Consider the following 22,233-nt stretch of genomic DNA (forward strand, 5'->3'; position numbering starts at 1 on the left):
ACGGAAGTGAAAGAAAAGAATCCGCGCCTACATTGGATTTTCAAAATAAAGGCAGCAACAGGCAGGACGAAAAATAAACTGGAGAACAGGACAGATGACAACAACAAAAAATTTAATAAAATATTTATTGATTGAAAATAAAAGTGCAGCTCATAAAATAACACTGTTAGAGTTATAAATCATGATAAGCCAGAAATCCAGCTGTCAATAGCTCTCTCATTGGCTAACACATCTTTCTGCCAGTCAACATGCCATCTGAGAGTAGCGATGACCTGGCTGTAGTTTCCTCCCAGATCGTCTTTCCAGGCCCCAAATGATTTGATATTATAGAGATGGACAGCTGAGGAGACTTCTGGGTAATCTACGATGCTGCGCAGTAGCTTGTCCAGATAAACCTTCACCTCTGGGAATTTGTGAACCACATTGTGCAGCTCTTCCTTGTCTAGTGAAAGGTCTGCAAAAGAGAAAGGAGTATCAGAAAAATATAAGTCATAGGGGTTTGAATGAAAAGCATATAATGACTGAACTGTGAACGCTAGGAACTCACCAAAAAGCTGGGGAGGGACGCTAAGGCCATCTGAATAGGTGATGTATTTCCACCTGCCACTTCTCAGCATGTATGTGGAGGCATTGACATTACAGCCATGATATTCACTCAGAACCCAGTCTGGACGTTGCTTTTTAAATAAAACACTAGACTTGGACAGCAGAGGGAGGAGGGAGTGTCCACTGAGGTTACCTCCAGGTGAAATACCAGCAATGTCTGAAAAATACGTAAGTGTGTTAGGTCAAGTTAAATTAATAAAATCTAAATCTACTCATGCTTTTATTTTGTTGTTTTTACAGACGCTTTAAACCCCTTTAGGTCTTGACAACGATAAGCGCTTTTATCCTGTACTGACACTTCAATGATTTATAACCTTTAATCAACACTTTAATTCGGTCTTCTGTCGACTTTCTTACCCAGCACAGTGGGATAGAGATCAACCAAAGACACAAGCTGGTTGATCTGCAGGCCAGACATCAGGCCAGGCCCCATGATCAGCAGGGGAACGTGGGAACTGCCCTCGTACATCGACATCTTATAAAACTGCCGGTGCTCCATGGCCAGCTCTCCATGGTCGGCTGTAAAGATTACAACAGTGTTGTTGAGCAGCCCAGTTTCTCTCAGGGCTGATATCACATGGCCTGTGGAGACAGAGTGTGTGGGAGAGACAGAATTAGCACAGAGTTACAGATTAGTTCAGTTAAAATACATATCTAGAGCAGTAGCAAAGACTTAAATTCTGGTAAACAAGATCTAGTGGCAGATTCAACTCTAGAGATGTACTCTACAGAGAAAACATAAAATATGTTACTGTTGATATTTTAACAAGATCTGAAACTTTCAGAAAAAGTCAGAAATTAGACCTTTGTAATATACTGTAAGAAATGAATGGTTGAATAAATTATAAAGATTTGGCACTCAGTAGAGCTAATACCGCATTCCCCTTAATGTGCCTGATTTTTTAATTACAATGCATGAATCACTCCCAAAGAAATCAGTGAAAAGGTCAGAGAATGCTCCATAACAAGTTAAAGAAAGGGAAATAAACACTCCTGGATCAGCCGCCTGATCTGGATTGGCACCAAAATGTAATGGGTTCTTCGCTAACTAATACAGCATCTGTCTGGTTGTTTTTGTTTAATCATGCATACAAACAAACCAACAGACCAACAGATAGGGGAGAAAACATAACCTCCTTGGTGGAGGTCATGAATATGGGCATGGGAGAGCAATTAAAAGAACAGAGGAGACAGTGCTGTAGGTATAATTTTGATTTACTTGATTACGTAAATACAGGGTTGCTCCCTGTCATTGTGCCACAGAGGAAATCAAGCTTCCCTAAATTCTACTATTGCAGTGCCCATAAAAGCGTTTACTAGTTTGAACCTTTATCTATTCAAAGAAATTCAGTGAAATGTTCGCTTTAAATTTGATCTGTTCTAGCAACCTGCTGTTGCCTTCTATACTTCACCTTGTGTTTTAGCCAGAAGGGGTGGCTGTCACTAAGTCACTAAGTCTACTTTACTTTCATACATGCTTTAGTCCATGATGGGTTCCTGTAAGAGAGGTACTCCTACTTTTTTCTGCAGTACATGTTTGGATGTGAGCAACAAAACAAGAAAGGAAATCACAACTTGCAGGTTTGGTATGTTTCATGAGATATCCCCCAAAGTCTTATTCACAAATAACTGCCAACTAACCCAGCATGGCATCGGCCTCAGCACACATGGCATAATAGAAGGCCCGAATGCTTTTGACTTCGTCCTCGGTGAAAACACCAGTGCAGTTTTTGGTGAAGGTGGAGTAGAAATCAACAGGGTGCATGGCAGCGGTAGGCAGCCATTTGGGAACGGTGATGAGGTCAGACGACACCTGAGTGCGTAAAACAAGGAAATAGGATTACTCAGGGATTTTTAATCAAACGATACTATGCAATTCTGCAACAACACAGGAAGCATTAACACAGGGGAAGTAAATAAAGCATGCCTTTCTGAGCCAGTACGGTGAGGAACGGAAGGTGGATCCTCCTGCAGTGGGCCCCAGGGATTGGGTTTGGTAAGGGTGAGGTAAATTGAGGCCAAGGTAAAGAGCAAAAGGCTTGTGCGAGGCGGCAGCTGTTTGGTGGATCCACTGCGCAGCCTTGTCTGTGTTTTTCCAGTCTTTTGTCATAATCCTCACTGTGGACATGTTCCCAACAAGTTGTGTAACAGGCCGGCCCTCTTGGCGCAGGAGGAAATGAACATCTCGTGTCCAGGCCTCAACTCGATTACTGCAGGCAGTTGCACAAATACACAGGAATACCAAGATGATGTAGGGAGTGGCACAAGAATGGGAAATGTGAGGGGGGGGGGGGTGATTCACACTGTTCTGGAAAAATAGCTGCCCACATGAAAAGTCTGTTATGGCTTATTACTCACACAATAGGTTGCTAACAATTTTTTTGTACGGTGTCTGTGTGTTAGATTAATCTTTGCTCTATGAATAAGTAAGTGATGGTGTTTTCTTTCCTGGAACCACACTTATCATGGATACAGGCTCTACTTTACAGACACTCTTCAATTCTATTCATTTTTATTTCAATAGCGTGAAACCGCAACACACATTATCTTAAGGCGCCTAACATAGTAAGGTTTGAACCTTTGAATGCTGGAGAAACCCAACAGTTCCCGCAACGAGGATGCACTTTAGTAACTCCCTTTAAAAGGTTCAGTGTGTAGAATTTAGTGACATAAAGTGGTGAAGTGTCATGTTGCAGCTGAATACTCCTCATCTCTCCTTCCCCTTCTAAACAGGTAACAGAACCTGTGGTAGCCTTCAGTTGTCATACAAACTCAAAAGGTGTTTCGTTTGTCCAGTTTGGACGACTGTAAAAAACATGGTAGCCTCCTTTGAGAGGAACCGCACCATATGTTAATATAAAGTTTGTAATTATAAAGGGCCCATTCTAGGGTAAAGAAAACCAAAAAGGTACAATTTAGATGAAACACACTAGTTAAAACCTGACTAAGATAAGTTTACTTAAATGTATGCCCAGAGATCCCTTCCATCTTACACACTGGACCTTTAAACAGGAGGAAACCTTGATCAGAAGAGGAAAGAAAAGGAAGGAAGGAACATCTGTGTAGCTGTCATATTTAAGCTTTGTCTGGTTGTTAAAATGAAAACAATAAGATGATAAGATGTCATGATGTTATTAATTATGGCAGCGCTCTCCTCCTCGTCACTCCTCATCTGCCTACCTGACAGAATGACTCCCTGAGGTATAGTCCAGCTTGCCCATCGTCTTGGTGAGATATCCCTTCGCCTGCAGTTCATCCATCCACGTGGTAGCATTTGCATCCAGGCCCTTGAAGTTGTTCCAGGACTGCGTGAGGTGGACAAACTGACCGCTCCACATCGCTGACAACAATTACAACAATATCTATTCTCTTGCATTTTAAAGGGGAAGTCCTCCCGTGTGTGATTCTAGTGGGTAAATCTTGCCACTTACCTGCTCTTGAGGGGCAGCAGATGGGAGAATTGGTGTAGGCATTGAGGAAAGTAGAGCCAAGCTCCCTGAGATAGTTTACATAGGGCAGCTGTACAACTTTGCTGCCAGGGTCAAAGGTCAATCGTCCATCCTTAAGACAGAGGGAAACTGATATTTAAACCTCAAGCCAATATAAAACAGATAATAAATCAGTCAATGTAAATATTATGAAGTATATGTGCTGCTTAACCTAAAGTTAGAGCATTTTACTGCTGCTGCCTTTTAAATAAACACATACTGCAATAACTGTTGTGCAGAAACAAAGCTCTGTGGTGGAACTTGATTAATACTTACAAATGCATCACTCATCACCATCACAATGTTAGGTCTGGTTCCATTTTGGCAAAAGCTTTGACCGTCAATCAGAACCAGGAAACTCAGAGCCACTGCTAACACGTTCATAGCGACGTTTCACCTCCTACAGACGGTTTCCTGTTGAAGTGGATGAGAGTCATCAGAGCAAACTTTAACACAAGTCGCTCTCCGTCTGTTAGGTCTGCCCAGTCTGATGTACATCCAGGTCGCACTTTCAAAATAAGAGTCTTCTATTCAAATCAAGTCCGGCTAAAAATAATGATGTTTAAATGTTCCGTTTTTCAGAGGAGACACAATTTTGTGAACATAAATATTCAACACTCATCATCACTGCAACCAATTGTCCCAAGTATTCATCACAGAGGGGAAATAAAGGCTTTGTAGATCGAATAAATCAATTTCTGGTTTAACGTGCATTAGCACACAATAGCCTCTAGGGGGAAGCATTTATCTTTTTATTTTAAAAGATTACATAAATTTGCTGAGATGGCACTGTCATGAGCAGAGATGTTCACTATTAATCGCACAGATTAATGTCCATATGTTTGTTTGTGGGAAATCCAACATTAAGTTAGCAAGTGAATAAAAAGTTTAGTAACACTAAAATAAAAAGTTAAAATAAAATTCATGTGAATTTGTTAATAATGGGATGTATCTTGAAAATGGTATTCAACATACTTTGGTCAATAAATAGGCCCGAGCACTGAGGGGCCCTGACAGACAGTGAGGCCCTATTGAAATACATTAAGATTAAGATTAAGATTAAGATACATTTATTTATCCCAAACACATGCACAGACATGCACAGGCACACTCATGCAATTGTAGGGAAATTTAACCTCTGCTTTTAACCCATCTGGTGCAGGACACACAGAGCAGTGAGCAGCCATGTACGGCGCCCGGGGAGAACATGTTGGGGGAGTAAGGTGCCTTGCTCAGGGGCACTAGACAGGGCAGGGAGAATCCTCTTGGATTTTTGGACAGATCAATCCAGGGTCGAACCAGAGCGGTTCAGGCATGATCAGAGTCAAAGGCTGAACAGATCTATGTTTCAATATTTCCTCAGTCATAATTTATTTTTTATCAGGCAAGACCCATGCAATGCGTTTATTTATACATTTGTTTTTGTTTTTAAATTAAATTTAAATTTTTAATTGTATTTACCTCCTGCGCAGAAGTGGACCGAGCATCTTCTAAAATAAACATTTACAAAACACTCTTGTTTCTAATACCTGTATCAGGGAGAAAAACACCAATGAACGACAGATTCAGGGACCTGAGAGTAGAAGTGTCACACAGTCAATGTACTGTACATTAGACGCTGGTGTTCAACAGGTGATATCTGCTCAGCAGGATGGCTTTGAATCCACCAGGTGGCGTTCTGAGCTTCAGCTGAGTTGTTTTCCTCTAAAACTGAGTTGAACACAATGAGAAACCCCCACCGCCTATGTGAATGGATCATTTTAATCTTAATCCCAAAACAGTATATAGACTCTAGCACGTGGGAAGCCTTCCTGAAGGTCTGCTCTACTCTCTTTACCCATAAACCCACATATTATCCAACAGGCCTGTGCTGAAAGCCTCAATGCAACATGCAGCTCTGCAGTTTGCTGGTGAGCTGCAGTGGGATGTGCAGGTTGTACTGGGCCTGGATGTATGGGAGACCATGACTCTGTGTGGATTATACGACAGATTTATGAGTCTAGACATAAAGCTGGGAGTTGTATAAGAAAATCATGCAATGGTGCATTCATATGAACTGCTGTTCCTTTTTATAAGACAGTAGGGATGTGTTTTCTCATTTGTTTCCAGTGCAGCCACCCAAAATATTCCTCAGAATGGCTTAAAAAAGAGTGGGAATAAGTGGATTCCTAATGGGTGGGTGAAATCGTGTAATTCAAATATAACCGGTTACCTGTAGAGAGTCATCTCTATATATATATTCAAAAAAAAAACATCGTTGGGAACATTTCTTTGTGCAGCTGTTTGACCAAACTTGTCATCTGGCTGTGAGCCACTCTTCTGCTCTGCCTCGTCCAGAAGGCGGAAGGAGGGGGCAGTGGAGGCCTGCGCATGCGCCCAAGGTTGTTTTTCACACAGCCCGTCGCTTAAAGTGAGCGGAGCTACGGGGGTTTCCTTGTCTTTGACTGGAGACCGTCGAGCAGGAGAGGCGGACGATGACAGCATCCATTGCTGTTATTCAGCCTTCACACATCTCAATGAACTGCCCGCACAGAGGCCACTGATCGCGCCCGCTGCGTGTCCTGCAGGGGCAGAGATACCGATCAGTGTCTTTCACCCCAGAAGGAGACACTGCGCCCATCTTTTTTACTTATGAGTTGTTTTTCATAGACTCCTCTTTTTTTTATTTTGAAACTTCCGCAGTCGGCTGCCTCTCTCTGCCTCCACCATGGTGCTAGGGAAGGTGAAGAGCTTCACAGTGAGCTACGACTGTCTCAATGACAGCAACGTCCCCGTGTTCTCCAGCGGGGACTGCGTCTCAGGGAGGGTGGTCATCGAAGTCACCGGAGAGATCCGCGTGAAAGCCCTCAAGATCCACGCGAAGGGATTTGCGAAAGTTCGCTGGACGGAGTCGAGGAACGCAGGCTCCAACACTGCCTACACGCAAAACTACACAGAAGAAGTGGAGTACCTGAATCACAAGGACATCTTGATCGGGCACGAGAGAGGTAAGACAGTGGTTTTTTTTTTTCATTTGATTCCATTTTAGACCTGTTTTGTGGGAAGTGACTGGGAGATGCTCTTTGTGCTGGATGGAGGTCGGGTTCACTGGAGGATGCTGTTGCACCTGAATTTGTAAAATATCAAAGATATAATTCGGATTTAGGACGAGGGACATCGAAGGCAACTAGTGCCAGTGCTGAAACGTTCCTACTGGGAGACCTTTGCTGGCTAATTCTCCATCGTCACTGGTTTATGTCCAGGTGTCAGAATGAATGACAGCGGCTGTGCTCCCACTTGTTTTTCACAGTTTTTCAAGTGGAAAACGACAATTTCCGTGATTTTTCGACACACCGAGCGACGGACCAATATCTCACGATGACATATATGCGGCTTTGTTGCAAAAATTCGCCGCAGAACCGCGTCATATCGAGCGTTTCTTTGTAGCTTTGTGAAGTTTCCACCCATTGTTCAAAGCGGTTCAATCCTGTTCAGAAAACTGGACCAGGGAGGGGGCGGTAGTAACGCGCAGACCCCGCCCCTGACCGCCTGTCATTGGCTGAGGTGCTCATGTGTGGCCGAATGACATCACTTTCATGCGGAGAGAGGAAGAAAATTCAGCAACTTTGGGATGAAAAAATAAACTCATTAGAAAAGCTTAATACTACACTTTCAAGATATGGCCAGTATATCCACTTGAAATTTAATAATCTTTGTATTGTTTGTTTTTTCATATAAAGTAATATCTTTATGATGGTAATCAATAGGTTTTAAATGTTTTTTTTTTTTTTAAATGTGCAACTTTTTTTATGCAGAAAGAACCTGCAAAAGGTTACAACCTGATGCCTGCAATAAAAGCACTTACAACTCTATTAGAGGCATCATTGTTAATCAACCATTAAAAATTAATTGTACCCAATGAATTTTCATGTAAGCAGCTGTGCTTGCATATGCAAATCATTTTTTTAAATAATTGGCTCATTTACAAATATACCAACAGTGTGTGATATTCGGTTGCTTGACATATGTGCAGCAGGGAAACTGGAACTCGTTTTGTCTAAAGATCAGCAGTTTACCTTCATTATCAGCTGGATTAGGTTTACATTTGAGATGTATTGTTTCTATTGAAACATTTTTTTATTATACACACAAGAACCAGTGGCAAACATTTTAACTAGAACAAATAATGGGAAATATTCAGAAAAGTGTATATATAGGTGCACATATACACACATTTTCTCCATTTTGCAAAACTCCTAAGATGTGGAATCAGTGGGAAACAAGAAATACCAACATGGATCTTTCTTGTTATTTCATAAAAGTGCAGATTCGATCTGAATTGTTGAGGAGGAGGGAAAAGGGGGCTTTATTATTTTTCCATTAGCAACAATCAATATGACATTCAACAATTAGAATATGAATCATATCTTAAATAGTAGTTCCTCATGTTGAAACGTGTGCATGCAGTGTAGTGTTGAGTGGATGCAGCAGCAGCAGCTCCAGAAACAGCAGCAGCAGCCGGCTCATAGTAGTGACTGCGGTGGCGCACAGTGAATGCGTAATGAGAGCAGAGAGGCTGTGGGAAGCTGCTCGCACCGGTTCAGGCCGGTCTCCTCCTGCTGGAGTCTGCAGCTTGACTGACAGCTCCGCACTTGTTTACCACACTGCTGCTGCTGCTGCTCGGGGGAGGGAGGAGTGCTGAGCTGGCAGGAGCACACACCCGGCCCCTGCTCTTCACGCTGCACTCATCATCATGTTGGAATAAAAAAAAAAACAAATAATTTGTGAACATTTTGCGAGCAGCTTCAACAGTGTCCTCTTTGGAAGTCAGGAGAGCATCTTGTTTTATTGCAAAAAGACAAATAAGTTGGAAATAAGACAGATTTGGATTTGATCCGTTAGCCTAGATTTCCCTCTATATCCTGGTTTGCAGATTCCTCATAACGCACCACAGTGGCCGTCTTTGTTGGCACAAAAGCACCGTCTTTTCCCACACATTCAGCCTCTTTGGTTTCCTCTAAATATCGGTTGCCTTGGTTTTTCCACAGACAGATATACTGTAGTAAAATCCGTTTATTCTCTTTTCTTCTCCCCCACCCTGTGTTTTTTTGTTTTCTTTGGTATGACTTTCAGATGCCTTCCTAGAGCATTTTACACAGGTATGGTATACATGGGTTTGGAATATTGTCCTCCTTGTTTTTCAGACGATGACAACTCGGAGGAAGGGCTCACCACTATCCCTTCAGGAAGACATGAGTATGCATTCAGCCTCGAGCTTCCACAGACGTAAGGGGTCTCTTTATTTTACACATAAATCTGAAAATGTACAACAATAAGATCTCGATACTTAACTTTGCTTTTCCGCCTTCCTTTGTTTTCCTGCAGACCTCTGGCTACCTCTTTCGAAGGGAAGCACGGCAGCGTGCGCTACTGGGTAAAGGCAGAACTTCACAGACCGTGGCTCCTGCCCATGAAGACCAAGAAGGAATTCACGGTCTTTGAGCACATTGACATCAACACTCCACTATTGCTGGTAAGCGCTTTGGAAGCATATGCTTGGTTTTGAATTAGCCTTTCAGCAGGTGGAGGCATCGTTGAAAGATGAGAATATGACTTTAGTGCGACTTAGTCTGGATGAATTTCCTAATTATGGGGAATTACTGGAAAGAACATGTCAGCAGTGTGAGTGCTGGAAAGAGGAATCTTGAATGAGTCTTAAAGTGGAAGATTCTTGACTGATAAATCAATCAAAAGCAAAATATAGTCTCTAATATCATATAAATCATCATTTTATATTTACCCGTTTTCTGTGGTGTTTGTTGGCAAAACAAAACAAAATTCGACATGTAATAATGATTCTATTTTTGTTCTCTTCCAGTCACCACAGGCCGGCACAAAAGACAAGACGCTTTGCTGCTGGTTCTGCACCTCAGGTCCTATTTCCCTAAGTGCCAAAATTGAAAGGAAGGGGTACACCCCAGGTGAGAATAAGTCATTGATCATTAATGCCACTGATTGTTAATCATCTATTGACCAGCTGACCTAATGAAAGCATTACACTTATTTCATTGATTGTAAATACACACTAGATAAAGCGGATTCCTGCTGATTTTAAAACGTCGAGGAACTTTCATTAACCTCTCCTATTCGCCTCCCGTAGGAGAGTCGATCCAGATCTTTGCCGAGATCGAGAACTGCTCGTCCCGCATGGTGGTGCCAAAGGCAGCCATCTACCAGACCCAGACCTTCTATGCCAAAGGGAAGATGAAGGAAGTCAAGCAGTTGGTGGCCAACCTGCGGGGAGAGTCTTTGTCCTCGGGCAAAACAGAGACCTGGAGCGGCAAGATGCTGAAGATCCCGCCTGTGTCGCCCTCCATCCTGGACTGCAGCATCATCCGAGTGGAGTACTCGCTCATGGTGAGCACAGCTCTATTGTGTTTGGGTTCAATAGTCCTCTCTTTTTGTCTGTTGTTTGTCATCTCACCTTGATCAAGAGATTACCGGCCTAGAGGCTTGAATTGGTTATTTATTTGTTACCTCCATTACTCTGCACCATTATAGTACTTAATCAATACTTCTTGGTAAGCCAGTATCTCTTCTGCTAAACAACCAGGCTGACTCAGCTAGCATCGGCCAACCTGGCATTGCACCAGGTGTTATCACCACATGCTGCTAAGAGCATTAGCCCAGAATATCTGTGGTAACACCTGCCTTGAAAGCGCTTGTGACCTCCTTACCTTGAGAACAGACAGGCGCCAGGCAAACTCTCTACCTTACATAAGCAACCGACCTTAAGACATTGACCCACATCTTGTTGAACTGCTGCACAGCCGATTAAGCCCAGGCTAGTGTGGTATCGGGTTAACTTCATGGTGAATGTCCAACCCCAAAGCGTATTCTAACCTGGTGTCGTCATGTTCACGCTCAGGTATATGTGGACATACCGGGAGCGATCAACCTGTCCCTGAACCTGCCCCTGGTCATCGGAACCATCCCTCTCCACTCCTTCGGTTCCCGCACTTCCAGTGTGAGCAGCCAGTGCAGCATGAGCTGGCTGGGCATGGGCCTGCCCGAGAGACCAGAAGGTAGGTTACATCCCACGGTCCTGAATCAAATATCAAGTTCTATTTTAAATATGATTTCCACTGACGCACAACGTTGCTCTTCCCCAATGCAGCTCCTCCTAGCTATGCAGAAATAGCGACAGAAGAGCAGAGGCAGAGCAGTCTAGACGTCCCAGCAGCCCGTGAGGACCTGGATGGACCTCTCTTCGCCTATATCCACGAGTTCCGCTTCCAACCTCCTCCTCTGTACTCTGAGGTAAACACCAGATATCATAAAACTAAAATGTATGTCTTAATCTTTCTGTTAAAGACTGATGAGTTATTTGTTTACATAAAGCATCATATTCTGTTCCCTTCTCCCCTCCAGATTGATCCAAACCCGGATCACGTCAGCCGCACGGAGGAGCGCAGGCTCGATGCTTGTCCATCACGCTGAAGGGTGTTCCTGAAATTCTCCTGACAGATTTTCAGGATCTCACAGAAACCTGTTTTGTAGGCTTGGCTTTGTTTATTTCTCTCCAACGACGATGTTAACCCTACGCTGTTGACATCAGGAGAAAAACAAAGTATCCAACCAACCAACTGACGAAATCTTGGACAAATACCCACAGTTGAGTTGGGTTGGACACATCTGTTTCTGCCTACCCTCAGTGAAAGGAACAGGAGTTACAAGTTTGGGGTGTCGCTTCCTTCCTGTCTCATGCTGCTGAGGGTGGGATGTGTACAGATGAGAAAAATAATGACCCCACTAGCAGCGAGAGTCCTGGCGACAGCGTTGACGATGGGAAGGAAGAATTCCACACCAAGGCTCAGCCCGCTAAGCTTCTCTTTCACCCCTTGATTCTTCTGCACTCATGGCACATATGGACATGGCTCCTCAACACAAAGGGCAGGACTGATCATGTCCAGACTTCAGCTGAATCACAGAAAATGGGACGAAGAGAGACAAACAACATCAACAATAACAACAACAACAACAACAACATTCTAACCACCACCAGTCTTTATGAATGAACGTTTTCAGCGGCAGCAGTCATCACCAGAGCAAAGACTAAGGTCCCCTTGCCTCATTTTGGGATTTTGTTTTGCACATTTTATTCTTTACTTGAGTTGTGTGGCTTCGTTTAATGATAAGAATTGAAAAAAAAAATCACTAATAGTTTGGTTACAGCCTTGTTATTTGCCAGACTAAAAACGTTTTAAGACTTTCTTCTGCTTATCTTTGAGCAACGCTGAGAACAGGATTTTATTTTTTGGAAGAAGAAAGTTAATGAAAAAGACTGAAAAGGTCAAGAACAATGCACTGAATCTGTTTTAAGCTGTTTAAGAATTTTTCTTTCTCTCCTTAAGACATTTCCTCAGTGACTTAAAACAACTAGACTGGACTTTTACAACAGCTGCAGCATAATGATTTCCCTCTGGAAGCTCTTTATAAGACGTTGCCTCTTCAGCTTGGATCTCGGTGTGGCTTCCCTTGTTTGTTTGATTTTAGTTTAGCTCTGTTAATCTCTTCTTGTATTTAGCACAAATCATAGAATAGTTTTAATTTTTTTGCCTCTTTTGTGTTGTGGTTGCTCTGGTTTTGGACTAGGAGGGTTGCAGACCTGCGTTTGCCACTAAAATGTTAGCCCAGGAGAAAAGTTGTGCGTATGCGTTCATAACAGAAGGTCGAGGTACCTGCCCCGCCCTGATCGCCTGCAGCCCCTCTACTCCTAATCTCAGGGTAAACCAGGCTTGCATAAACTGCCCAAAAAGCACTGTCTCAGGTGGTCTTCTCACTTGCCAATCGGTTGTTGAAAAATAGAGTTTAAAATTGCACTGTTAGAAAATAAGGACGTTATTATTTTTATTTTTTAAACTACCAAAACGAGACAATAGACCTGTAGAGAAGCAAGACATCTTTCTGAGATGAATCACATTCCCTTTTTGTCCTGCTGCACTTGCCCAGTTCATCCAACCACCAGTTCGATTTTACCAGACCAGTGAAGCCAGAATGCTATGTTCAAAAGAAAAATGGAAAAAGAAAGGAAGAAGTAAAATAAGTAGAGGAAATGACAATGCTTCTCCGTTTTAGAACCGAACCCAGTGCGTGTGAAAAGCTGGGGACGCTGTTAAACCTCTGTTCAGTCTGGTCAGAACAAGTAGTAGTAGGTTGACATGAGTAATACATTGGTTTTCTAACTCTTTCAACACAAGAAAGTCCAGCTGCAACAGAGGTTTGACAAAGTCAGGAAATAAAAAAAATGAAAAGCAGCACTTTTTTTGATAAGAAAAAAAACTGCATTCAATGGTGAAGGTCTGGAGAGGAAAACACATGTAGGACGTAAATGCATTACTTCATTTTTCTTTAAGATCAATAACCTTTTTTCTTTTTTTTAAGTTTACATTAAAACATAGCTGACACAAGTTTGTACGCGGTGTGTGTGTGCGTATGCTTTAATCGAGATCCAGCTGGCAACTAAATACACAGCTTCTGAAAGTAATCAACGCACTGCAGATTATTAAAGTGATCTTATCTTAGTGGCCTTGACTCAGACAAAAGAAACCTGATCATGATTCTTCATCTTTCAGTGTCTACGTTAACTCTTGTTCTCCTTCTTTTTTTTATTATTATGTTTGTGAACACCTGTATGTTTTACACCTTTTTTGTGTTTTTATTTTCAAAAAGGACAAAAAGGGAAGAGGTTTAAAAAAAAGAAGACATCCTGGACAGGTTTCTCGATTGTGTTTAATTTTCTGAGACTGATGAGGGTTGACATTTTTTTTTCATGTATTTCTGGGCATTGATATAGTTTTCTTTCTAGTTTACCAAGAAACCTTGTTGGGTTAGTCTCTCTGACCTCTGACCTTCCCCCCCCCCAGGCCCCAGGGGTGGCAGCTGTTGATCAGCCCCCCCCGAACTCTGAAAAACATTTTGGTAACATGGGACAGCAGACAACCTGCTTCTTCCACTCATGTTCTATCCTGTTCTGTTGGTTTGCAGCTCTTTGTTTTTGCATCTTATCTTAGGGAAAAGTGAATCAAGCTACGCTGTGATGAATAAGCTCACACAGTGGTTTCAGGTTGGTCGATTCCATAGTCCATTTGCTTGGGCCTCAGAGTAGTCCAGTGTCAAAACTAAGCTAAACTCCTGGTCTGTATGAAGGCAGGAACTGAAATGTTCAGAGTTTTAAAGAACCCACGAGACGGGATCTGAAACATTTTAGAAACAAAGTGCAATATTACTCACTGAATTTTTCTTCATTCTCCAATTGTTTGTTTGTTTTCGTCTTTTTTTTGTCTGTTAATCATGACGTTGTATAGATATTCTATGAATATGCTATGTTCTGAATGATTTTACCTTTTGTCTAGTTCTTCCTTTTGATTTGAATAAACATTTTGTTCAAAATTACAATGGACTCTGAATGTATCTACAACACAATTATATAATTACACATATGAAATAGAATTTGTGAAGATATATATATATTATATACAGTTGGTCGATTTTTGACAGAATCAAAACATAACATATCTTCAACTGAAAATAAAGCAGAGGATAAACTAATTATTCATAATTATCTTTTGGTTTACCTTAGAAACCCTTTCTTATTTGGTCATAGTTACTTCAGATTAGAAACACACCAGTTGACTCTGCTGGACAGGGATTGTCTGAAAACATGTACAACAGCGCCTCTAGAGGTGGTTGAAAGACAGCACGAGGCCTTGCTGCAAGATTAATGCCTGCTAGTGAAGACCAAAGGCATAAAAGGAAGTCTTAATTTCATCATGAAAACAAATCACTTAAAATACTTTTTGTAGCAAGACTTTGTTTTTAGTCTGTGTAAGATTTTCATCTCAGAGATGTAAATTGCTCGCAATAGAAATATGTGTGATTGGACGAACAAGGCACAAGGATACACTGAGTTTGTTTCTCCATTAGGTCTGTGTGAACATGTTCACACTGGCTGTCATTGTCCACATGGCTTAACTGTGAGGATCCTCAGGTCAGAACAGGAGAGACGAAACCAGAACAATTTTCAGTTTCCTCTGTAAGGACCAGGTGAAGTATGAGACTGCTTCAGGCCTGAGTGAGTCAGACTGAATATTCAACCCACACTGTTCTCAGCTTATGTTTATTTGTTGGTGTTGATGGAGCAAACCGTTAAAGCTCTTGATGGGTTCTTGATCCTATTCCTCACATGGCTGCATCTTTGATATAAAACAGGAGTGTTGGCAAGCTAGCTGTCCAAATCTTATCCTAGTTACTTGTGTGTGATAAACCACTGTTCATGATCAGAATCAGAAAAAAGCTCCCAAGGGAGTAACTGTGTTAATAAATAGACTTAAACTAGTGTTTCCAGTATTATAACTGGGAACGGAACTCTCAACCAGCATGTTTGAAGAGAATATGGCTTCAAAAAGTTAAGAAATGCTAAAAAAGCAGAAAAAGGTCAGACAATGTAGAAAAACAAGAAGGAGTGAAGCAACGGGCTGCATGCGTGGTTAACACATGCAAGACCGAAAAAAATCTGATCCATTAAAAAAGAAAAATGCAAAACCACATTCTTCTTTGAAAACAATCATTCGGTTTTACCCTTCTCTAGGAGACTCACAGTCGACCTGATATGGGTTGATGGCTACAAGCCTTGCAACCCACAGCTACAGGTCAACATACAGCAAAACAAAGCACTTATTGATCACTTCTGCTTTTTCATAATACAAAAGTCTATTAACCAATGAAAAGCACCTGTGACAACTGTGTTTCTTGGATAAACGCTCCACTTTGAGGTGAAAGTAAGAGCATCAGTGTTGAGTCAATCCGGAGCAGTCCTTCAAAGATCAGGCACCACTGCAACACCAGAATATGTCCTCTGCACTGCTTGAGCGAACAAACATAAAGTTTCTGAGATAAGCAAAATACTAGTCTTAAAATTTTGAGCAAAGTTTTGTCTGATGGGTTTAAATTGGATTTAGCTTCTGTGCCTTAGTTTGAATTTTGTTTTCAACCATTTTCACAAGCTCGGGCTCAGGCAATAATGTAGAATATTTTACCTGGAAGAGAAAAATGAAGAATTGGGGAACTCAAAATGTATACACTTTTTGTTATCAAATCTATTACATTAGTAAAAAAAAAAAAGTGATTTGTAAAACTGATTATTTCAAACTAATGCCACCCAACTCTATTAATATCCATATGACCAACCAGGCGTGTTTCGATATTTTTTTGATTTGCTTAATGTGGCAGGGAATATTTAACCTGCACAAGTTGCACTATCTCATCTTTAAATAGTGATGCTCTCTTTCTTGTTTGTTTACACATGACCCCTTGATGACAGTCAGCAGTCTGTTTCGCGAGCAGCCACTCGTAGTGTATCGACTTTCGTTTTACGTCAGCACGCTAATTGATTTTGACGCAAACTACAGGCATGCATGTGCAAATGAGCTCAGCAAATTCAATCACGCCAGTTGTGAATGAATATACTGTGTGCTGTGGGTCTCGTGTAGGTCAAAGCTGGAAGGCAATGCACAGAGGGATCTACGATAAGCACGAACGTGGTCACAGATGCATAACTGGGGCTGGCAGTGATTCGATTTCCAAACGTCCTGTGATGCATAAACACGTGGTGAAGGTACAGATAGAAGGAAACTGCTTCCGACTCCGAACTGACAAACAAAAAGTCATCAACTTCTCATCTGGGGACATGATCAGTTTGGAGCAGCATCAGTGATGACTCAGCAGCCCCCCGTCAGCTTTGACCAAGCACTTCGGTTTGCCTTTGTCCCCTCCCCTCCTCCCCTTTGGGCCCCTTTGACTTTTGTGGGCCCAGGCCTTTGTGGGTGTCTGACCCCTGTGGATTGAAAAAAAAGAAAGGAGGATGGGGATTGTTGAGGGAGAGCATAGATGGGGGGGGGGGGCGGCGTGCGTGTAAACGTGTGCACTGGGAGCGTTGATTAGCAAGTGCTGACACTGGGCAGGCCTCAGCTGTTTCCTCTCACCAGCTAATCCCACTGCCCTGAAGCCGCTGTGATCCAGAGGTTCTCGGCAGTGCAGTTCAGCATGGATGGATAGGGGGAGATTTGGGACAGAGGGCCCCCTGTACACCTGCCACATCATCACTGTGACATAATAGCAGCACACACACACACACACACACACACACACGCACACACACACACACACACACACACACACACTGAGGCCCGGGGCCAAGCATTTTTTTCAGCCCACACATTCCTCCAAACAATGGAATAACCAATATCATCACAAATCTGACAAAATGCAGGAACTGATCTGCAGTCAGTGATCATAAATGACTCTGAGATTTAAATAATGTATCTGACAAAAAACTTTTTATGACTACTATGTTTTATTTTAAGTCAGATGATCTTACACGACTTATATCACACATATCCATACCCATAAAACCTGATGCACAGGTCATACTGTGAGACCTGGAGAAGAGGCAGCTCAGGAACTGATGGTCAACAATAATCACCTCTTTCCTCTTCCCAGCACTGCTGAGGCACAAGGACCAAATCCAATCTTTGTATTCAGGTTTTCTTGTTTGTTTCGAAAGCTGTTTTAAAACCACATTTATTGGCAAACCCAGGCGACCAGGCTTTGAAACTTTTCCTTTCCCATGGACAAGAAAGGATTGAACCAGTTTGTCACAAACCACATTGTATCCTCCCGCCAAATAAACCTGACTGCACTCGACACCCTATCCTCATAACCACGTCCTTGTCTTTCTGTGCTCCTCCTTCCCTCCTCACAGTCTTCTCAAGTTCATTGTCTCACCCACACAAACCAAACTGCAGCATCCCTCACTTACTAAACTCAATGTATTTTATTTGAGCAGAACTCAGCCTATATTACAAATGATTTTGTGTGAATATTAAAATATTAGTTTTAGCTTTCTAAAAGGTTTTACTGCTTCGCAAGAAATGTCTCCTACCCAGTAAGTTACGGCTTCATCAAGTTTACAAGTCTACATCATTGTGTTAGTTGTATGTTGGATCATGACAAGCAGCCAGTAGTTGAGATATCACAAAATCCTGTTTGTCCCTCTTCAACTCGGACAGAGGGACTTTCTCTCCTTCTACGGCTGAGAGTGAAATCAGTCAGATTTTGTGGAGAGGGATTTGTTGACAAGTTATTCAGTTAATACATCCTGTAGGAAGTTACATCAGACAAAACACTGGGCCACTACTCATTGAGTATTTGATCATCCTCACTGACTCACAGTCACAGCAGCAGGTCTGCAGCCGCTCTCCATCTGTCCCTAGCACAGGCTTACTCACTTTTTTTCTTAACCGGAGGAACAGACAGAGATAGAGCTGCTGATAGAGGTGGAGTGGGCAGCAATGTCCTTTTTCTCCCAAGGACTTCTCTTCGTGATCTTCCTTGGAAGCTGGTTCATTCAAGTTTGAAACCCTCCTGCATGAGGAGGCTGACAGCAGAGGCTGCAGCTTTTTCTGTCACTGTTGTTTAGACAGTGACAGTTTAGACTTGCCAGGAACAAGTTGTTTTCCTCCGCTGAACGCACCACCTTGGACCGATGACAGAATAGCTTACCCCCACACAAAGGTTGACCTCTGCCGGTTTTATACAGAGGATACATAAACGTAGAAAAGACTTTCACTGATGGAATTTACTCCTTCTTTTTAATCACAGCATAAATCAAGAATTATATCATCCATAAAAAATAATTGTCTCCATGTTTTGAGAGATATAAAATATTACTTAAATGAACAAACCCCTGTGTAGCAACCCTTTGACTACAGATATGAATACAAGAGGAGTTTGGGGTATGTGAGAGATTTCTTGCTCAGTGCGCGAAAAAAACTAATTTTAAGGAAACGACCTTCAAAGAAATGTATTCGAATTGAAACTACAAATGTGAATAGACAAAGTGCCCCCGAATGTGTATATTATTCTAATAAGTCTGAAAGAATTAAAGTAAAATAGACCCGCATGATCAAACTTACCACTGGAGAAAACACAATGTGTTTCCCTGTGTTGTCCTGAGCACAACCTCCAGCAGACCTTTTGTCCCGGCATCTTCTCACATTACCAACACATATGCACATGTGTTGTTTACTGCAACAACATTTTAAGTGAATGCTAATGCGTGTGCATGCATATCAACAGCAGCTGCAGAACAGTATATGTCACTTGTCAGTTTTTAGCCTGCTTGACCCTAAATGAGTCCCACAGTGAAAGACAGATGTCAGATTCCTTGTCTAATCTCAGCCAAGAGTCTGTCATCACCTCGCTGTTGTGTCATTATTTCTGTTAACTAGACAAACTTCTCATTGTTTTTTTAGATTTAAGAAAGAGAGGCAGTTTGCAGTTGCAAGCCTGGACACAGGGACTGAGTATAATGGATGATGATGGTGCTAATTGAAAATCCTTTCGAATATCCTCTGTGGAGCTGCGAGGGCAGTTGTGGACCACGATGTTTTGTACGGACAGGAACCTGATCGCCACAGTGACACTGTGCTATGTTCCCATGCCAGGACTTCCATTCCTCTCATACCAAATGCCCCAGCATGGTCAGCATACCACCTCCGACGATCCCTCACACACTGTACTCCAGTCCCCTCAAATGGCATGCATGCAACTCTTACACACAAACGGTTCAAGTCCCTGAAGTTACTACAGCTGGGAAAAGTCCTGTACTCTCACACCACTTTTTGCTCCCACTGTAGATCCGGCCAAACTATATGCAGTAACATGAAGGCATCAGGTCGAAGGTGCAGGAGATGATATTAGGTCTCATTTTAATTGTGTAGAGAGAGAAAAAGTTTGTATTAAAATAGGGCATATTAATCTCCGAAGTCGCCCTTGAGATTGGAGTTAATCCAGCTCTTTTGTGTCCATCGTAACTGAGCCTACAGAGTCCAACCCAGCTCGGTGCAAAGTGACGTCAGTTTGATCTCTCTTTACTCAGGCTGCAGAGACATTACATAGTTGTGTAGGTATATGATATAAGCTCCTCAGCTCCTCATTGGTTCTCCTCACACCACATCTCAATTTCTCTCCTGTGCCTGTTATTTCTTCTGTCCCTGGTCTGTCAGACGTCTACAGTAGCAGACTTATACTTCAAACCTGTGGTCTATACGTACTGTATATGCAGTGACCTCTCTACTTTTGAAACTAGCATTGGATTCATATGTGTTATTATAAAACATTATTTAATTTAATTTAATAAGTCTCCTTCTCGCCCAGGCCACACTGCCTGCGTCAGAGTTGCAATGTCCATCTGTTGAATATGTCATAATCATGAATATTTGCAACATCTCCTGTACCTCCTTCAAAGTAAAATCACTTTTATCAACACTTTCCTCAAACCATTCTTTTGTTCAAACAACTTTAATTTTGCTATCATTGCAGGACCTGAAGATTGCATGGCTTGATGCCATTGAGTCCTGGCATTACCGGAAGCAAAATTCTCGCATAGAAACAACTCCAGAGGCTGTTGAGGAAACATAAGTATTTATTTTTAATAAAATCTTGTTTCAACATCATTTTCCCAGCACACTCATTCACTGGTGTCTCAAACCTGCAAGTTGCTCTTTAACACTCGTCCTTTCTAGCAGAGGCAGAGTGAAATGCTTTGTCATGCAGTGCCGAGTACAATACTTCAAAATCCTGTCGGAGCCCGGCCACAGAGAAAAAGTCACACAGTGACAGAGTTCACTTCTGACAGCCTTGCCCTTTCTCCCGCCCCCTCTCTTGTGCGCTCTCTTTAGCAGCATTTTTCATCCGCAGCATTTCGAGCAGACACGTTTTTGGCCTCTCCCTAAAGTTTCCATCTAAATCCTCACCTCATCACCAAGTGTGTGAATGTTTTGCAGAAACTGCTTCGACGAGTACTGCAGAACAACAGGAGATGTTTGTTCTTATACCGTTGACTTTGGACACTGCATGACATGGATCCAGGGAGAAAAAAAACAAAGTCACCATGAGGGCAATGTTCCACACATATACATGAAGTGAAGTTACATACCACGCAACTCCGATTACTGTATTTCCTCACCAGGTTGAGCAGTGCTGGGTGCTCTGCTCTATTCTGAGACCTGGAGGGGAGGAATGGGAGATATCTCCGCCACGCCGCCTCTCCTCCTATTCACAGAGGATTTGTCTGCAGAACATACTGCGGCTGAAATTCCACTGTAGCCCTAAAAACAGACCCTGAGACGCTGCCAGATAAACCCACAAAATGTTGCAGTTAATAGCTTGTTAAGACTTGAATTGATTGTACGTCTACATTAGGTGGCTGGGCGTTTCTTAATATAGTATCCTACAATCACACTCACTCATTCATTCAATCGGAAGTCGTAGCTAAGGGCTCAGATGCACCGGGTAGGGTCAACATCATGTCATCGCATCATGTAAACTCAGATCTCAGGTGATTTAGGTGCTCAACTGTGGATAATTGCTATTCAGTCTATTCGTGGCGTATAAAATATGATATGTGGCCGCGTGTGTCCAAATAAAGCCTGATTATCCAAGGTGAAACTCGATTCATGTTTTATGTAACTCTCTCCAGAAAGTCCTCGGTCACCTTATGCTTTGCTTCAAGGGGATGAGACGCCAGACATAGGATTGCTGCCAGACCACGTGTTTAATCTTACACCGCTGGTCCCCACAAGTCCCCACTGGTCCCCGGTGGTCCCCAGTGGAAGTGGCTCAGTTACCTTTTTTTAGCCATGGCTGACTCATAGCATAGCCCGACTCCAGTCCACACCACCGCAAACCCCCCTCCTGGACTTTTTAGCAAAGTCCCTGCTCAGCTTAGTGTCCCTCTCTGTGCCTGCTCAGATTCGCCTGAGTCACAGGCAGCGGATACAGCCCGCTCCTCAGCCCCCCCCCCCTCTGTGCGTCTCGCTCTTGAAAAACAACAGGTGCAAGCGGGGGCCTGCGGAGGGCGGGCTGTCTGGTGGGCAGCGACTCCAAAGCCTCCCGGTCACTTCTCACTGTTATTTCACCCTCTCTGGCTCCCAAAGATCCAATCTCTCGCCTCTTCCCCCATCATCCTCTAAACCCTGTCACCCCCATCCCCACCCTCCGCTCGGCCTCTATCTCTACACTTGCCCCCCCTTCCGCC

General features: G+C 42.7%; 2 protein-coding genes across 2 annotated transcripts; one reads left to right on the forward strand and one right to left on the reverse strand.

The window, feature by feature from the left end:
- Positions 1-106: 106 nt before the first annotated feature.
- Positions 107-4,604, reverse strand: arsk (arylsulfatase family, member K). The gene is made up of 8 exons (XM_062382198.1): positions 4,371-4,604; positions 4,038-4,167; positions 3,787-3,946; positions 2,534-2,816; positions 2,248-2,419; positions 964-1,188; positions 548-763; positions 107-454 (listed from the first exon to the last, which is right to left on the reverse strand). Exons 1-8 carry the CDS (start codon positions 4,476-4,478, stop codon positions 180-182), a joined length of 1,569 nt encoding a protein of 522 aa, XP_062238182.1. The 5' UTR covers positions 4,479-4,604; the 3' UTR covers positions 107-179.
- Positions 4,605-6,508: 1,904 nt separating this feature from the next.
- arrdc3a (arrestin domain containing 3a) lies at positions 6,509-14,531 on the forward strand. Its single transcript, XM_062382199.1, has 8 exons — positions 6,509-7,081; positions 9,278-9,359; positions 9,459-9,606; positions 9,952-10,054; positions 10,234-10,490; positions 11,002-11,158; positions 11,251-11,393; positions 11,505-14,531. The coding sequence occupies exons 1-8, from the start codon at positions 6,802-6,804 to the stop codon at positions 11,571-11,573; spliced, it is 1,239 nt and encodes a 412-aa protein (XP_062238183.1). The 5' UTR covers positions 6,509-6,801; the 3' UTR covers positions 11,574-14,531.
- The last annotated feature ends 7,702 nt before the right edge of the window (positions 14,532-22,233 follow it).

The sequence above is a fragment of the Platichthys flesus genome, chromosome 3 (genome assembly GCF_949316205.1).
Source record: "Platichthys flesus chromosome 3, fPlaFle2.1, whole genome shotgun sequence".
NCBI lineage: Eukaryota > Metazoa > Chordata > Actinopteri > Pleuronectiformes > Pleuronectidae > Platichthys > Platichthys flesus.